Source organism: Oryzias melastigma, linkage group LG19, assembly GCF_002922805.2.
Source record: "Oryzias melastigma strain HK-1 linkage group LG19, ASM292280v2, whole genome shotgun sequence".
Lineage (NCBI taxonomy): Eukaryota > Metazoa > Chordata > Actinopteri > Beloniformes > Adrianichthyidae > Oryzias > Oryzias melastigma.
The window spans coordinates 20,038,598-20,057,925 of NC_050530.1; the positions used below are offsets into that span (position 1 = coordinate 20,038,598).

At 41.1% G+C, this 19,328-nt stretch overlaps 1 protein-coding gene across 4 annotated transcripts in view; it reads left to right on the plus strand.

Moving 5' to 3' along the window:
* Positions 1–19,328, plus strand: part of atp6v0a1b (ATPase H+ transporting V0 subunit a1b) — a 24,805-nt gene that overhangs the window by 2,175 nt on the left and 3,302 nt on the right. The window contains exons 3-21 of one of the 4 annotated variants that reach the window (XM_024298123.2): positions 723–801; positions 1,047–1,144; positions 1,223–1,351; positions 1,890–1,972; positions 2,049–2,175; positions 2,535–2,617; positions 4,110–4,203; positions 5,061–5,273; positions 5,692–5,842; positions 6,004–6,143; positions 6,214–6,377; positions 7,126–7,216; positions 8,267–8,385; positions 8,686–8,902; positions 10,454–10,561; positions 12,107–12,307; positions 14,255–14,272; positions 17,991–18,108; positions 18,196–18,367. In XM_024298123.2, the coding sequence (XP_024153891.1) occupies positions 723–801; positions 1,047–1,144; positions 1,223–1,351; positions 1,890–1,972; positions 2,049–2,175; positions 2,535–2,617; positions 4,110–4,203; positions 5,061–5,273; positions 5,692–5,842; positions 6,004–6,143; positions 6,214–6,377; positions 7,126–7,216; positions 8,267–8,385; positions 8,686–8,902; positions 10,454–10,561; positions 12,107–12,307; positions 14,255–14,272; positions 17,991–18,108; positions 18,196–18,367 (2,405 nt within the window). The remainder of the gene's footprint in view (positions 1–722; positions 802–1,046; positions 1,145–1,222; positions 1,352–1,889; positions 1,973–2,048; positions 2,176–2,534; positions 2,618–4,109; positions 4,204–5,060; positions 5,274–5,691; positions 5,843–6,003; positions 6,144–6,213; positions 6,378–7,125; positions 7,217–8,266; positions 8,386–8,685; positions 8,903–10,453; positions 10,562–12,106; positions 12,308–14,254; positions 14,273–17,990; positions 18,109–18,195; positions 18,368–19,328) is intronic. The other 3 variants (XM_024298124.2, XM_036216999.1, XM_036217000.1) reach the window with 3 other exon arrangements.

Consider the following 19,328-nt stretch of genomic DNA (forward strand, 5'->3'; position numbering starts at 1 on the left):
TATCAGTTTTTAATGCACACCCAGCAGCCAATCAGAATCGAGTATTCACCCAGACCATGGTATAATAGTCGATAATTCATTACTTTATATTATATGGAGCCAAAGTGTAGTAAAGTTGAAAGTTATAATAACATCCTGCTAGGTTTTTGGATTATTTTGGCATTTATTAAGGTTTTTAGACTGTTTTGGAGTTTAGCTAATATTTCAGCTGCATGCTAACTGTTTTGGCTAATTTAGGCTTTTTGAGTTTTTTAGGCTAATTTGGCATTTAACTAATATTTTAGCTGGCTATCAGTTTCAGCCTTTTCAGCTATGAACTTCAGTGATTTCAGCTATCAATTTCAGTATCTTCAGCTATCAGCACTAGCATCTTCAGCGGCCAAATTCAGCTTACAGCATTCACACTAGCATTATCACAGGTGATGTTATATATCTAGTTTGTAGTTAGTTTAAAGCTAATGAAGGTTAAGATGTGTGGTTTACATCCACTTTGCATATGATCTGATTAGCCGACTAATCAGAAAAAGTAATCGGTGATTAGTCGACTGTTAAAATAATCATTTGTGGCAGCACTAGTGACAAAGCAGATGAGCTGACAATAAGGAAGTGAAAACCAGACACTTCAATAAAGTTCAAAATCATCTAAAAATCTTCCTGTTGATAAATTAGAAGTTTTTCCTGATAATTATCCCTTTATTTTACCTGAACTTTTCTGCTGGCAGTTGAATCCTGACGTAAACGTGTTCCAGCGCAAGTTTGTGAATGAAGTGAGAAGATGTGAGGAGATGGACAGGAAACTACGTAAGTGATGAGAAAGAAGGGTTTCTGTGACCCAAAATGTTTCTGAATATAAGGAAGAAAATCATGTTCAGCCAGGATTCAGAGTCACTATTATCAAGCGTTTTTCATGGGGGTAATAGGACATTTTTGGGGGCAAATATGTTATTTATAAGGCATGAAAGGAAAAACAACAGAAGAAAGCTCCACAAATGTTTGCATTTCTCTGCAGATCTTTGCTGATGGTTGTATTTTTATCTGCTGGTTAGGGTTTGTTGAGAAGGAGATCAAGAAGGCGAGCATCCCGATGGTCGACACTGGAGAAAATCCAGAAGTACCTTTTCCCAGGGATATGATTGACCTGGAGGTATAATCACCGGCTAGCCCGTCACATTCATGAAGGTTTTTTCTGCAGTCCAGCCCTAACTCCATCTGTGCTTGACAGGCCACGTTTGAGAAACTGGAGAACGAGCTTAAAGAGATCAACACCAACCAAGAAGCCCTGAAGAAGAACTTCCTGGAGCTGACGGAGCTCAAACACATCCTGCATCGAACTCAGCAGTTCTTTGATGAGGTTCGCCAGCAGCCACGGTCCAGATTTTGAAAGAGTCAAGAAACAGATTGAGATGAAGACATTTGGATCCATGTGCAAACAGTTTAATGAGCAAGGGCAAGACCTGAACGTAGTCAGAGTCCAGGCAAAGGTCAAAAATGAGCGAGGCAGGATGACAAATACATGACATGGATTCAATACAAAGACAAGGGAAGACAAGGGAAGACAAGGGAAGACAAGGGAAGACAAGGGAAGACCGTATGCAGGGCAAAACAAGACTGCACACCGAGCTCTGCTTGGTGTCAGACTAAATACTGTTTGTGATGATTGCCTGATGTGGAACAGCTGGTGAACCATGGGAGCAGAGGGCAAAGGCTGATGGGAGATGTAGTGAGGATGGTCCTTGGGAGAGTGTCTAAACTCAGGCGATGGCTCCCTCTGGTGGTCAAAAGTGGAGGAGGATGGTTGAAGTGTGACACAGATGAGCTCTAAAATTCATCTGAGCTCGTCACATGTGAGGATGCACTTATAATCTAATCCACAGTACTGTCTCTGACAGATGGAGGATCCCAACCTGCTGGAGGAGTCCTCAGCTCTGATGGAGGGCAGTGAAGGGGGCCGAGGCGCCCCCCTCAGACTCGGGTAAATACCAGATTTGCTTGTTTCGTCTGTAGCTGAATCTGGATGTGTGATGCGTTCCCCTGTTCTGTCCACACAGGTTTGTGGCTGGAGTGATCAGCAGGGAGAGGATCCCCACCTTTGAGAGGATGCTGTGGAGGGTGTGCCGTGGAAACGTCTTCCTAAGGAAGGCTGAGATTGAAGACCCTCTGGAGGATCCCACCACGGTCTGAACATAACCAAGTTCATTTCAGTTTATCATGGATGCTACACAATCATGCAGAAAAACTGACATTTTACATTGTTATAATACAGTTATTAATCAAAATGTGACGTAATTACATTTAGTCAGGACCATTCAAAGGACACCAAACGTTCTTATTTGTGTTTTAATGATCCTCTTAAGCAGGTGGGTGGTGAGTCCTTGTAATAAAGAACAGCTCCAGACTCCACAGAGTGGCTGTCTGTCAGACAAACACAACACAGGAACATTTGTACACGACAAATTCAGAATATTCATTTTTTCAAAGGAAATTGAGAGACTCTCAGAGTTTATATTTTCAGTTTTTTCTTTTCTTTCTATCAGGGGGACCAAGTCCACAAATCCGTCTTCATCATCTTCTTCCAGGGTGACCAGCTGAAAAACAGGGTGAAGAAGATCTGTGAGGGGTTAGTTTCACTTCAACAACTATCACTTTGTCTTCATGTTTCTCACAGAAACACCTAAATGAAGACTTTGCTTTTACATAAGGACATAGTGGAGTTTTCTTTTTTTTATATTCATTAGTTTCTCAACCCTAGAGCACTATCGCTGAGTGATTTTCACCCAAGCAGTGTCATGGTCCCTGAGTGAAGTCTCACGTGTCCCAGGAATGGGTGGACCAAAGGCCAAGTCTCCACTACCATTATTATTTCTTTAGGACCTTTATTCTTCTTAAATTCATATTTTTCAGCAATTTTCAAGCATGTTTTTTTTCAGGATCTTCCTGTGTTCTTATTTTTTTTTCATTTTGTTACATATATCACAGTTAAAAGTAAAATGACATTACTCTAATTTATCATGTGTTGTCATATTTTGATCATTTTTTTATGACAAATGCTTTTTTATTGAAATGATTATGATGGGTACAAATTACCTGACAAAAGTGATGGTGTAACTTTTTATAGTGAAAGTGTTCTAGGGTTTAAGTAACAAAGTCATAGTTGCTTTATTTTTCCGGTAGGAACTTCTTTTGCTGGTTGGAACACAGAACAGACACAAAACAACCACAGTAAAATCAGAACAAAAGACACTCAGTAAAATACGGACAATATAAATTCAGACCAAGTGACATAATAGCTTAAAAGAAGACTAAGAAGCCTCTGATGAAGTCGAACTGATGTTGGTGCTAAACTCGATGTAGCTCTCTTAGTTCTGAATGGATCTGAATCTCCTGAACTGTAGTGACTGTGAAGAGTATGTGTGGTGTCTGTGGTGATCAGTGAACCTTTAAGTGGAACTCTTTTATCATAAATTGACATGAGTGACTCCTGTTCTTGGCCAACAATTTCACTGTGGATTGTAATGATTCTGTCAATTGTGTTACGATTACTGAGACTGAGTGAACCAAACCAATCAATATGTTGATTGAGATGATGGATTCAATGAAGCATTTATAAAAAGCTACAAGGATGGATTGATTTATACTAAGTTTCCGAAAATACAGAGGATTCAAAAAGTTGTTTTGGATTTTTACAATCCCTTTCAGTCTAGGTCAGGATCAGAAATCTGTACAACTGAAACTGCTTTTTAAAAAAACATCCTGAGCTAAAGAGCAATCGTCTGCACTAAGGCCTGCTTTCTTATGCTCAAGAGTTAGATCTTACAGTCAGCAACACTACTGCAGCTCTTACACCACAATCTAGCAGAGCTCAATCTGCTGTATGTCTTAGAAAACACAGAATTTCATAATTGAAAACCAGGAGACAAACAGTTTGCTGTCTTGCACCAGTTAGGTGGGAAGTTTGAGCCCCATTGACCCCTAAACTGAACCCCTGGACCCCAAAGGGGGTTTCACCAAATCCCTGACTTCTGCTGTGGCAGGAGGGATGTGATACGGAGCATCTGAGCACGTGTGCATGAGGGAGTTTACTCCGTCTGATGAACGCTGGTTTCCTCCAGGTTCCGCGCATCTCTTTACCCGTGTCCAGAGACACCTCAGGAGAGGAAGGAGATGCTGGCTGGAGTCAACAGCCGCATCGATGACCTTCAAATGGTGAGTCACGGACAGCTTCTTCAGATTTCTAGTACAACCTGCTGAAACGTTTCATTGTGGTTCCTCCACATTCCCTTAAATCACAAGTGTCACAAGGCCCGGGGGCCAGATCTGGCCCTCCGGGTAATTGATCATTTTATTTTATCATTATTATAACCTGATGTTAACTTGCACTTATTTCTAACTTATATAATTTTGACAAAATATATTCTTATGGAGAGTAAAATATTGAAAGTTATTTAAGATTTAAGTTGATTTATTCTGGAATAATATTCCTTCCTTTTTATTATTCATAATTATGTTGAAAAGTTACAGTTTTAAAGTTTTAAAAATTGGCATCCTGCTAGCTTTATGGACTCTTTTGACATTTACTAAAATTTTTTAGGCTATTTTGGAGTTTAGCTAATATTTCAGCTCCATCCTAGCTGTTTTGGCTAATATAGGCTTTTTTTCATTTTTATGGTCCATTTTGGAGTTTAGCTAATATATGAGCAACATGCTAGATAGGGTTTTATTTTTTTATTTATTTATTTTTTTAGGCTGTTTTGGAGTTTAGCCAATATTTCAACTACATTTTAGCTGTTTTGGCTAAGTTATTATTATTTTTTTGGTATTAGAAATGAATCCCATTGAACCCGGTGGATAACTAACAGTCCATTCGTTTCTAATGGGTGTTCATACTGCACACAAGGTTTTTTCCGACATCCTGACCTGTAATTTTTTGATTGTTAACACACGCAGCTTTTCTCCTCCAGAATCTACTGGAATGATCGTGTTAACGGTTGAAAAGTTACGGTATGCTTCAGATTTTGTGTTAAAGCGTCACCGACAACGCTTCTATCTGTAATCTGCTGCAGGTGCTCAACCAAACAGAGGACCACCGACAGCGGGTGCTGCAGGCTGCCTCCAAGACCATGAGGGTGTGGTTCATCAAAGTGAGGAAGATGAAGGCCATCTACCACACCCTCAACCTCTGCAACATCGACGTCACTCAGAAGTGTCTGATTGCTGAGGTGTGGTGTCCGGTCTCAGACCTGGATTCGATCCAGTTTGCTCTGCGGCGCGGAACGGTCAGTCTGCCGACGGTTCTTACTTATTGCTACAGTTTAGCATGTTTCCATAACTTCTGATCCTGTGGTATTACCCTTTGAGTATGGGTCAGTTTCTGGCTGAAACTGCTCACCCCCTTTCTTATCTTATAAGTCCATTGCTGAGATTGGTTTTTAGTGTGGTCTGACAATGATTGGACATGGGAACCAGTCAATGTGTGCTCCAGTTAATCCAAAAGACTGTCTCACTCCTTCATGATGGGTTTCATTAGGACTGTGTGGATGGTGGGACTGGAGACCGGAGTGAAGCCTCTTTCTGTCTCCGAAGCTCTAAGGGATTCATTGATGATCAGAACAAAACACACAAACCCCAGAGTTGATAGAGTGTTGATACAGCATCAGAAAGCGCCTGACTGATCAGTAAGTTCTGGTTTTGTAGGAGAGAAGTGGATCGACGGTGCCGTCCATCCTGAACAGGATGCAGACCAAGCAGACTCCGCCTACCTTCAACAAAACCAACAAGTTTACTTCAGGGTTCCAGAACATCGTTGACGCCTACGGCATCGGAAACTACCGAGAAATCAACCCAGGTGACCTTAATCCTCTGCTGCACTGACAATCTAATCCAAAGATTAAAGACGATCATGTGATGTGAGAAAACAAAGCTGAAATGAAGCTTTGATGCTTTCATGACTGTACTGTGGTGGTTGTTATTTTGCTCCTTGTGAGATTTTGGTTGATCCTCTTACAGCTCCATACACCATCATCACCTTCCCCTTCCTGTTCGCCGTGATGTTTGGCGACATGGGTCACGGCCTGCTGATGACGTGCGCCGCCCTGTACCTGGTCCTCCGGGAGAGCCGCATCCTGAGTCAGAAGAGCGACAACGAGGTGCTCTTCCCTCCACACGACACGGCCGCTCTTTAGCTGCGTCGCTCATGGAAATGACGTCTCTCTTCAGATGTTCAACATGGTCTTCGCTGGTCGCTACATCATCCTCCTGATGGGCATCTTCTCTGTCTACACTGGGGTCATTTACAACGACTGCTTCTCTAAGTCCCTGAACATGTTTGGCTCTGGATGGAGTGTCCGGCCCATGTTCCTCAACAAAGAAGCTAACTGGACGTGAGTCAGCCTCTGATATTCCTGACCTTGGGTGAAAACTGTGCTGCCTGTTAGAATTAACATCAGTAATAGTTCAAGAAATACTGTTAGACAGGCAGTCAACCAGAAGATAAGCAGGATCAGAAACAGAAGATCAGATCCAGTTATGCAGGCAAGGTAGCACAAACAATACTTCACACAGAACAAGGCTCTGTGCACTGCTTAAGTAACAGGTGGGTGATTGTCAGATCAGAGTCAGCTGAGTGGGATCTGGGGAGTGTGCACTGGGGCAGCTGGGAGATGTAGTGTCTTCAATAATCTGGAGACAGTTCCCGCTGGTGCCCAGAGGGGGAGACAGAACTCTGACTCCTGACAGTTCAGGTAACCAAACTCTAAATCAACTTTCTTTGTCTGTTTACATCTATAAACAGGGCTTTAAATGTACTGTCTGTTGGTCATTGCCAAATTTTTCACAAATTAAAATATAGTCAAAAAACACCTGTGTGCTGCCCCTACAGGTTGAAACGAGGTATTGCAGGTGAATTTTTTGATTGGTCAACTGGTGTGAGTCTCAGACATTTCACGTTATCATGATCTGCAGTTCCTGTATAATAGCCCATTCTGGGCTGAGAATGGAGTCAGCCCCCAACTGCCCTGTTTGGTTACCCTTTAATGTGACCTGGCTGTCTGGAAACCAAATGTCTGTGATAGAATGAATAAAGTATTTGAATTGAATTCTATCCACATTATCTTTGTCATTCTGTTCCAGATTTACCTTGCTGAGGGAAAATTCGGTTCTGCAGCTGGATCCTGCTGTTCCTGGAGTGTTTAATGGGCCGTACCCTCTGGGAATAGACCCGGTGAGACCAGCGCTCATCACTGAGTCATTGTTAGGAACCGATAGATGAGTGCACTAGTTGTCTTGTTTCTTTGAAAGACTAGAAATTCTTTTGTGTTAAAGTATTATCCTACTCTTTCATGCTTACATTTCATTTCACTATAGTCTGATTGTCACAAATGGGCAGACAGCTGGTTCCACCTGCAGCAGGTTTATCAGTTCGGACAGGAACTCAGGACAGCTGAAAGTCCACAAAGCTAAATCAGAGTCAGACAGGCAGAGGTCAATCATGAGCATGGGAGCATCCAAGAAGAGACTATGTCAGAGTCCAGGTGAGGGTCAGGCCAGGCAGCAGTCAACCAGAAGATAAGCAGGATCAGAAACAGAAGATCAGATCCAGATAGAAACGCTCAGTAATGTAGTCAGGGTGGTTTCTATCAGACTTTATTTTTTTACATGTAATGTGGAAAGAAACTTCAGACTGCACTTTACAGCATGACCTGCCTTTTGATTACAAAGTCATCATCTGTAGATCCAAAGATCAGACTCTGAGCGGTGAAGAAAGCTTATCACAATGTCTCCTCAACCAGAAACCCTGCTGGAATCTGCTGATCACATGCATCAATTGTCTACACCATGGGTACCAAAATCCAAAACATTCCTTAGGTCGTGGGCCAAACAGGATAAACATTTATTGAAAGCTCTTAAACAAAATTATTAAAACTTTAAAACTGTAACTTTTTACCATAATTAGGAATAATAAAAAGGCAGGATTATTATTCCAGAATAAATCAACTTAAACCTTAAATAACTTTCAATATTTTACTCTCCATAAAAATAGATTTTGCCAAAATTATACAAGTTAGAAATAAGTGCAAGATAACATTGGGTCATTAATGATAAAATAAAACGATCTGGAGGGCCGGATAGAATTACCCGAAGGGCCGGATCCGGCCCCCGGGCCTTGACTTTGACACATGTGGTCTACAGTGTTTTTGTCAGATTCCAGGTGCTGTTTTATTTCTTCTGTTGCAGAGTGATTAGGATCAAACAATACGTTTGTCCTCTGCAGATCTGGAACATCGCCACCAACAAGTTAACCTTCCTGAACTCCTTCAAGATGAAGATGTCAGTGATCCTTGGGGTCATCCACATGCTGTTTGGAGTGTCTCTCAGCCTGTTCAACCACCTGTAAGTGCTGCCTCGTGCTTTTATAAGACCTTGATTATTGATGGCTCCTTCAAACATCTGACTGAACTCACCTTTGATTTTCTTTTGGTTAGTTAGAGTTTCAGGAGATTTCTTTTCAGATGTAAGGCTTTGCTGTGGTGTAGCGGTTAGCACTCTCACCTTCTAGTTCAAAGCTCAGCCGGGTCCTTCTTTGATTTTCTTTTTGACCTGCTGTCAGTGTCACTGGTCAGCGTTTTTCTGCTGGTCCTCAGACTTCACCGTGCTGCAGCTGTTTTCTTGTCTGAATTTGATCCTCTACAGGTACTTCAAGAAACCTCTGAACATCTTCCTGGGCTTCATCCCAGAGATTGTCTTCATGTCCAGCCTGTTTGGCTACTTGGTCCTGCTGGTCTTCTACAAATGGACGGCCTATGATGCTTTCACCTCCAAGGATGCTCCCAGCCTGCTCATCCATTTCATCAACATGTGCCTCTTCAACTACGGCGACCCCACCAACAAACCCCTCTACAGAGGACAGGTCTTCTAACCCCCCTCTGCTTTGTTCTCTTCATCCTCCACAGGGAACAGGGTTTGGTGCTGAGAGCTTCAATCCATCAGTTTAGAGAAGGAATTTTGTTCTGGACTTTAAAATACATTGCTCTTGTTTACTCTCACTTCCTAACATTGTGTCATGATACTTGCAGATTTCTTTGACATGATTACGCCTGGCTCACACCGCACGCAGAAGTGCCGCAAAGCAGAATGGCCCTTGTTACCCTTTGGCGTAGGTCACACCAGAGACAGAGTACTGCAGAGCGCCGCGGTCCTCCGCGGCCAGCTTGCACAGTGGAGCGATCGTTTCGGTGTCTGGTCTATTTTTTGCACGAGCCGCGAGCGATCTGGATCATGCCTGACAGGAAGTCACGCCAAGACAGACAGTAAAATCTGGTCAATTTTTAAAATATAACCAATTTTTCACAATAAAATACAGCTATTGACAGATGCGATGATATTTTTGTTTCTAAACCGACTGTAGAGATGAAAATACAGTATTTCCCCTCCGAGAATACGCGGTTTCATCCATAATAAACACCTGCTCTGGATGATAATCATCCTCCACCATTATCAGGATATTTTGGGCCACTTCTGAGTCAGCTGATGCCATTTCTCCATGCAGGGTCGCTGTGAGGGCTTAGCGGACAGGCTGGCGTGGTCTTCATCTGCGCTTCCCTCATGGGAAATTCCTGCAGCTCTTTCAGAAGCAAACGATTTAAACAAGCATCTTGAGTAGTCTGAGTTTTTATAACAAACCAGAGTCACGTGACCAAAAAAACATAGATCAACGTAGTGGGCCGACCACGGAGCGGGGGGTGTGGTTTTGGATGTAGCGCACGCCACTCCGCGCCGCTATCATGTGTGGTGTGAAACAGGCGTTAGAGACCCACTCTGATCCTCTTTTAGTCTGTTTTTAAAGCATTCCTAGTCGTCCTTTAATTATGATCATGCTAATTATGAAGATCATTAGAAATTCAGCTCAGAGTTGTGGCACAGAGCATCCTTCTCTCCCCAATGCTGAGAGCTTGGAGGCCCATCTAGCATATTTTTATACGTCACAAATAGGACATTTTTCAAATAGCAGTTTCTCATCTTTTCCTGATTTACAATAATCTGTCATTTGAAGCTTGATTATCTTCATATATGTCCTCCATCAAAAAAAATGCCACAAAAACATGTTTAAAACAGTTTTATCGGAGTGGAATATTTAAGTCATGACAGTAGGAAAACATTCTAGTCTTTGGTTGGACTTCTCTGAGTAAAATCTTTAGCTTCTATTCAGACTCTACCTCTTTTTTGATCAATTACAATGTCATCAATAACAGCCTTTAGCTACAGAGGAAGAAAAGATTTTTGTGGAGATTCTGCTTTGATCAAACTGTTGTTTGCTCTCCGGTGGTGGAAGTTATTGTTCAGGTTCAGATGTGGACAAAACGCAGAAAGGGAAGACCTGAACCTCTGCTCGCCCCGCTCAGGCGAGTATTTTCTTAACACTGGAAACACCTTTATAACCTGTTTCTTATCGACTCTGTAGATGGGGATCCAGGTTTTGTTGGTGCTGATTGCCCTTGCATGTGTTCCCTGTATGCTGATTGTGAAAACTATGGTGCTGCGGCGACAGCACCTGTGGAAAAAGCATCTGGTATGTGCTGCTGATCCCACCTCTGACCTTCCTTTGATGAATTACATGTATAACCTTTGACATGTATAACCTTTTCATATTTTTGTTCTTCCATTGACATCATTGCTCATTCACTGTGAGGTTTTGTTCCATGGACATGTGAGGGCTGCCTTGGAAATGCTGATTGTTTCTCATACACCAGGTTTAAAAGCCTTAACCCTTTAACACCTGAGGCGTCGCCAATGATGCTTAAAGACAAAATCTTTACTTACTGTAACTTTTTAACCATTAACACAATCAATCCAGAATCTACTGGATTGATTGTGTTAAAGGTTAAAAAGTTACTTTAAATCAAATAACTTAAACACTTTGGTGTCAAAGGGTTAAAAAGCTCTGATTCGAGTTTCAAGAAATTCTACTTTCTTTCATCTCTCTGATTGTGTTAACCCTTGCATTAATTCTGTCACTCTAAGGAGGAGATATACACATACAAAAACACACACAGGGTCTTGAAATTCAAAATGAGATTTAAAAACCAGAATTAGAGAAAAACATTTGCAGAATGAAAACCTCCATGACTGATTTTCTAGAGTGCCGTTGCTCTGCTTTGGTTATTTTTGCACAGTGGTTGTCACTCATTCCGTTTACAAATGTTAGTCCACTTGCAAAAAGTGCAATAGGAGAATTTAAGCAAAAGACAAAGAAATCAAGTCTGCTCTTGATCTCAAAGGAGAGGTGTGTCTCTATGAGGAGAAGGGTCCACATCAGATGACAAAAAATCTAATCTCTAATCTGTATTTATGGTGTCATAAATCAAACCGTTTGCAGGTGGTTCTCATGAGGATGATGATGATCAGCTGTGGATGGAGAGACTGGAGCGGTGGCTGATGGGAGTTGTAGTGAGGAAGGTGCTGAAGATTGTTAATACTCAGGAGAGGGCTCCTCTAGTGGTGGGAGGAGGACATGGCTGAGTGAGTCCTGACATTATAGTGTTAAATTTCTGCCAAAATAAGTCCCCCATAAGTGTATATCAAACTGCACATGACAATAAACACTCCACAAGCACAATTCTGATTTACAATTCAAGTGTTGCCTTAATGATTTATGTTGTTGTTATGACAGCGCCTGCTCTGGGCTGCAGAAATATTAATGCAGGTGTCAAGATCATCCATCTTTGTGTGAGTAAGCCTCATGTTTTGGTATTCAGTCCTGTCATTTTATTTAACAAACCTCCCTGTGTGCAGGTTATTACTCATTTATTTATCAGTGCTTTTAAAATTCAGAATTGCTGTTGTGTGATTTCATCAAGCCTTGTTCACATTTATTAAGGTATTTTGAATGTCCAAACTCTCAGGTCTCTCAGGTTTAACTCAAACAGTGAGATGATCCTACTGTCAGTTCTGATTGACCGTCAGCATCACGCATGATTTTAAAAAGTACGTTTGCATTTCCATCGGCAGCCCTCCTTCACTGTGTGACCTGCACCATGGAATTAAACTAACAAACCAAGACTCGTTTTAAGACTTGCTTAAAGCTAGACACAGCTCTTGTGACTCTTGTATCTAGTCACAGAAGAGGGAAGAAACTCCTGCAGAGAATCTAGAGCAGTCTTTAGAGCAAACAGGCGTGTCCTCATCATGCACCGGACTCACCCAACAGGGCACGCAGAAGTTTGGAGGGGTGCGAGTGGGCAACGGGCCCACGGAGGATGAGGCTGGCATCATGGACCACGACCAGCTGTCCCAGCACTCAGAGGAGGGGGACGAGGTAATATGTCATCATATACATCTAATTTTTTGATTGTTAACATGATCATTCCAGTGGATACTGCAGCTCGTCAAGTCACTTTTCTCCTTCAGAATCTGCTGGAATGATCGTGTTAACTGTTGAAAATTACAGAATGTTAGAAATTTTGTGTTTAAGTGTCATCGGCGACGCCTCAGGTGTTCAAGGGTTAAACCATTTAAAGAGCTGCAGATGGAAACATCAACATGGGGTTTCCATGGGAACCAATTCCAGAATATACAATATCCCATCCTGATTGTGACTCATGGCTCTGGAATCTAAGTTTTTTGCTGTAATCAGTCTCTCGCTGGAACGGTGCAAAACTGTTTATCCAACACGGACTTTCCATCCAGAGACATTTTTTTCATCAGCTTCAACTCATACATTAGCACAGCTTTCAAGACTCGATGTTGAAACCAGCATTAGAGTTTCCTTTTTCTCTTCATCACTGGTTCACTCACTGTGGACCTGCTAAAGCAAGAGTGTCAAAGTCAATCGCACAAGGAGCCAAATCCAAAACACACCTCAGGTCACGGGACGAACAGGATAAACATTTATTGAACACTCTAGAACTACATTTTTAAAACTTTAAAAATGTAACTTTTAACACAATTATGAACGAGATATAAAGCATTACCTGTGATAATGCTATTGTAAATGCTGTAAGCTGAATTTGACTCCTGAAGATGCTGAAATTGATAGATAAAAACACTGAAGCTGATAGCTGAAAATACTGAAGTTGATAGCTGAAACGCCAAAGTTAATAGCTGAAAACCCTAAAGTTGATAGCGGAAATCACTGAAGCTTATAGCTGAAGACACTGAAATTGATAGCTGAAAACACTGAAGCTGATAGCTGAAGACACTGAAGCTGATAGCTGAAGAAGCTGATAGCTGAAAACACTGAAGCTGAAAGCTGAAGACACTGAAGCTGATAGCTGAAGACGCTGATAGCTGAAAATACTGAAGCTGATAGCTGAAACGCCAAAGTTAATAGCTGAAAACCCTGAGGTTGATAGCTGAAATCACTGAAGCTTATAGCTGAAAACACGGAAAATGATAGCCAGCTAAATTCCAAATTAGCCTAAAAAAAAAAAACTTAGGTTAACCAAAAAGCTAACATGTTGCTAAAAATTTTTTGCTAAACTTTAAAATAGCCTTAAAATAGGAAAAAAGCCTAAATTAGCAAAAAAAATAAAAAATAAAAATAGCTAGCATGTAAATATTAACCTAGCTCCAGAACAGCCTATAAATTAGCCAAAACAGTTAGCATGTAGCTGAAAAAATAGCTGAACTTCAAAATAGCCACAAAAAAACTCTGAAAAACCCCTAAATTAGTGAAAGCTGCTAGCATGTTGGTGAAATATCAGCTAAACTCCAAAATGGCCTATAAAATCTTAGTAACTGCCAAAATAGTCCAGACTTTGACACGTGTGCTAAAGGAAGTAATCAGCGGCTCCTGGCAGTGCTGGGAGAACTCCTCCAGGGATTTGGAAACATAAACACGTTTATCAAATTGCATAAGAGCTTTGCAGTTTCAACAGACATGAGTCATAATTCACTGATAAGCACTCCTTAAATGTGGCTTTATCTTCTTCATTCACCTGCTGCTTGGAGACTGATCCAGGAGGGATTCTGTTCATATCAGTGATGCAGGACTCTTCTAGGAAAAAGATATCATTTAGAGTGAACATGAAGACCTTTCTCTGCCTCTGGAGTTCAGTGATTTACTCATGAAAGCTCACCTGACTGTGGACGATTGGTGCACGAGTCACAGTTACATTAATATGAATACAAGGGGATGAACTGAAGCAAGTCTTCAGTTTTAGAAACAACCTGTCAGTGTTAGCTGGAGAAAACCTTTTAAAGGATGTCTATTTGTAATGCCTCTGAACTCTGACCTGACCTGTGACCTCTCCTTCTTCCCAAGCACTCAGAGGAGGAGCCGGTAAGAGCCAGAGTGCATTCGTTCTTCTGCCTGCTTGCACTTGTCTGTGTGCTGTGTTTGGAAAGTTGTTTACTGTCTTCAGAAATCCCATTCCCTGATTGACTCCCCACCATGACTTCAAGCATGTGAGAGATGTTTTATGTGTTGATTCTGTCAGATTTCTGCTGAATCTCACAGAAGTGTTCAGTAATGAAAGACCAAAGCAGGCAACTGTCATCTCCTCACTGGTCACTGTCCTCTTATTTAAAGTCCCACTATGACAATTTTTCATTTAAAAAAAATTTCCCAGTAGTGTTTTATGATTATGAAGTTTTAACCTGCTACCGTAAGTATTGGATGAAACTCACACAAAAAATCCAGTGATGTTGATTTGACCACAGAAATGTGAACGGCGGCTCATTTGACTGCAGTCAATGTGAAGATACCATCTTCTCTTCTCCAGAACCTGAACTAGACACTAGGAACAGATGAGGGTTTAGTGCATGTGCAGCAGAGCTGTTGATGGAAAGAAGATCATTCATTCAAACAGAGTCTGTCCAAGACAGTTTGATTGATTTAAAAGGAGAAATACTCAGAAATGTAAAAACAAAATGATTTCTTATTACATTTGTTCTCTTTATAAGCAAACTGTTAACAACTTTAAAAACAGGATTTTCATTGGAGGAGGTGAAGATGAAGCGGTGCTGCAGGTTTCAGGTTCAGCAGGTCGTCACCTCTCTCTGCTGACTTTGATGGACGACATCCAATTATTTCTTCTGTTAATGTTTTGAAATGTAGTGACAGTTGCATGAGTTCTGAGGGTTTTAGTCAGGCTAATGTGACTCCAAACAAACCTGTACCAAAATGAGTAGAGCGCATGGGCAGGACACCGGCACCCCCAATACTGACCTTATGAGCCAGGGAAGGTGCAGCAGGGAAGCCTCTCACCTCAGCAGCAGTGAAAAACCAGGGGAAACTAGGTCATGTTACATAAAGCAAAAGCCTGCATGCTTTGATTTAAACGTTGTGGTTTGGTTATTAAATTTGCCTCTCTTGTCAGTGGTTGTTTTTGCACAATACTAATACAAAACTTGACATTAGCGGCAAACAAAGTGGGGTAAAAGAGCGTATTGTGGTCATGCTGACAACAAAACAATAGCTTTTGTACTCCAGGTTTCCTCTCCCACTCTTCTCAGAGCGACTACAGATCTGAGTGTGTCCCTCTGAATGCCGCCTGGCAAAGAAAACATCACTAAATCACCGTAGGAACCTGGACGGTAAACATTCGGCGATCCGGAGTGATGACACAAGTGTTCAGCTCTCTGAATTTCAGGAAACAGCTGTTTGCTTGTTTCCTTCTTGAGTCACAGAAGGCTGGACCGCCTCCACTGTTGCTGCACTGTAGTCTGCATCCCTCCTTTGTGGCTTGTTGCCATGGAAACAGACATGCTCAGTGTCTGAGCCAGCAGCCTGACCTCGTGGTGGCTCCTCAAGCGGAGCCGGGTTCGCTGTTCCACATCAGACTGCAGTGCAGCTACAGTTGGAGGACAAACTGGGCTGCAGGTCAACAAGCTTCTTCCTCTTCTTCACTGCCAAACCTCATGACTGCTCGGCTAGATCGTTTTTCTCCTCATAATCCCGTCACGCCATGGAGGCTGTCTGTTCTTTGAATGGAACTAGTGAGTGTGACCTCTGTTAACGGAGGTTTGATGGTCAAAAAACAAAGGAAAGTATGTGGAAAGAAAAGCAGGCAATCCTCCGGCCAAGTTCAACAATGTTCGGTTCAGGAAAGGCCAGTCCTTCAGGATGCAGGGGAACCGTGTTGCCAAAAGTGATTCTCCTGCTGTGGTTCTGCACTTAGGAAGCTGAGTTTGTGTAGTTCAGGGGTCAGCGACCTACAGCTCTGGAGCCACATGCGGCACTTTTAGCTCTCCCAGTGGCTCTCTGGCTAAAGAAGCATAAAATAATAGTCATTTTTTTTTAAGTAAGGGTACGTTTATTTAGATTAGTTAAGTGTATAAATTTATGGCTTAGGTGCACCTCGAAGATAAAATATGTCAAGATTTTTACATCCCTGCTTCTCTGAAGAGGCCATGTTTACTGTACAATTCAGATTTTAAATACTAAGAAAATCTTTGGTTAAAACAAAAAAAAGTCTGATCTTTTATGAGTTTAAAGCACATATTATTTTATGCTGCACAATGGTTGCTAGGTGTCCAGAGCCACACTGGGATGATCCTTTTTGGCACAGGAGGTCTTTTATTTTGAAAGGAAATCATAGAAGTCATCTCTTAGAAGTCAAAAACAAATAAACATTTTAGAAAACTCTAGTTTCCCTTTTTATCCTTGTTTTTATTCATGCCAAAAAAAGAAATATCATTCATATTTATTATTAAAAGAAACAAAGTAATGAATGCAAAGCAGTATTACGTATTTGTGAAGCAGGAGTGTCAAACTCAATCCCACAGGAGCCCAAAATCCAGAACACACCTTAGGGAGCGGGCCGAAGAGGGAAGAAAACAACTTAACACTCTAAAACCAAATGTTTTAAAACCTTAACTTTTTAACATAATTCTGAATAATAAAAAGGCAGGAATATTATTCCAGAATAAATTAACTTAAACCTTAAATAACTTTCAATATTTTACTCTCCATAAAAATATATTTTGTCAAAATTATACTAGTTAGAAATAAGCTCAAGATAACATCGGGTCATTAATAACAATAAAATAAAATGATCTGGAGGGCCGGATAGAATTACTTGACTTTGATACATGTGTCGTAAAGGGTAAAATACGACTATGGGGCTCCTTCTAGCTTTGATGAGTAGAAAACACGAGCAAATGGTTATTTCGCTGTTACATGTTGCTGACTCCTGGTATCTGAAGGCTTCAAGTTCTTCACTTTTGGAGAAAACTCATGTTCAGATCCAGCAGTTTTACAGTTAAGCCCTGCAGACATTGCTTACAGAGTGTCACAGAGACAGGACAGCTCTTCATACAGAACGGCGGCTGGGGGGGTCAGCCGTGTTTGCATGTCACTGACAGCAGGAAGCAGCTGTTTTATTAAGGGTTAAATTCAACAAAACTGACATGGAGGAGCAACTCTGAAGAAACATAAATAAACCTCATCCTTTAAAGCACGTGTGTCAAAGTCAAGGCCCGGGGGCCGGATCCGGCCCTCTGGGTAATTCTATCCGGCCCTCCAGATCATTTTATTTTATTGTTATTATTGGCCTGATGTTATCTTGTGTTTATTTCTAACTTGCATAATTTTGACAAAATATATTTTTAAAGAAAGTAAAATATTAAAAAGTTATTTAAGGTTTAAGTTGATTTAATCTGGAATAATATTCCTGCATTTTTATTATTCATAATTATGTTAAAAAGTTAGTTTTACAGTTTTAAAAATGTAGTTTTAAAGTGTTCCTTAAATGTTTATCCTGTTTGACTTGAGGTGTGTTTTGGATTTTGCCCCCTTGTGTGATTGAGTTTAACACCCCTGGTTTAAAGTGATCAACCGATTGTTTTATTCCAGCCGAAGTGGATTCTTCTTGCATCTCAACAGAACTTTGCAAACAAGCATTGTGTTGTGTTGTGGTCAACGTTTCAGTGTTCACATCTCATGTAGATCAGAAACCCTTTAACAGGTGAAGTCCGGATGGTCTCAGCTGACAGAAGAAAGAAGAAGGAAACTCCTAAAATGACTGTCCACGCCTGTGCCTGTTCTCTCCCCACAGTTTGATTTTGGAGATGTTGCAGTCCACCAGGCTATCCACACCATCGAGTACTGTCTGGGCTGCATCTCCAACACGGCCTCCTACCTGCGCCTGTGGGCCCTCAGCCTGGCCCATGCACGTACGTGTGGAGGAGACTCAAAGACTGCAGTTTGACCCACACATGCTCTGCTTCTGGGTTTTGACTCAACTCTGTGTGTTTCTGCAGAGCTGTCAGAGGTGCTGTGGTCCATGGTGATGCACCTGGGTCTGTCCTCCCGGAGCGGGGGCGGCTTTTTCGGTTTGTCAATCATCTTTGCAGCCTTTGCCACGCTCACCGTTGCCATTCTGCTGGTCATGGAGGGACTGTCTGCTTTCCTGCACGCCCTGCGTTTGCACTGGTTAGAAACTCATCATGTCTCTATGCTGCCCTCAAATGACATGTCTTGATGAGTGTTAATGATGGGATGGAGAACTCCATTCCAGGAGTTCCAGAATGTTAAAGTGAAAATCTTTTAGTTCAAACTCATGGGATGTAGAAGTAACATTAAAATGCCAACATGTGGATTTACATCTACTTCATTTTGCACTGAAATATTTTTATTTCGTTTATCAAGATCTTCTAATCTGTTAAATCAAACATCAGACTTTAAAGGGTAACCAAACCCGAAATCAACTTTATTGTCTGTTGATCTTTATAAATGAGGCTTTAAAAGCGTTGTCTGTTGATCATTGACACATTTTGGATTAATTAAAATAAACTTGTTTCATTCTTTAAAAAAATATATAGTAAAAAGTAAACCATCTTTGTGCTGCCCCTACAGGTTGAATTGAGGTATTACAGTTGGATTTTGTGATTGGTCAAACCACGTCAGTTTCAAAAGTTTCACGTCATGATCTGCAGCTCCAGTAATGACAACAGTTCAGCCCCATATGAAGAATCTTCATTTCACTGATTTGCATAAAAGTGTCTAGTATTTGTTGCAAAAAAAGGCACACGTTGTTTTATTTTGATTGTGTTTAAGCTAAAAAAATAAAGTGGGATATATTTTCCTAAAAATTATGTGTCCTTATATATTGTAAGTTATTAGACAAGATTTTTACAAATTATTGCAGTATTGTGATGTTATTGACATTGTTAGTCATGTATCACATCGTATCATGAGTTACCCATTGATTCCCAGTCCTAACATTTACATAAACCAGAGGTCGGCCACCTTTAACAGTAAAAGACCCATTTGGGCTCGTTTTCTACTCATCTAAACCTAGAAGGAGCTGCATAGTCTTACTTTAGCCTTTAAGATATTTGGATTTTCATTCATGACCTCCTTTTTTAATATAATATGAATTATGTATTTTTTT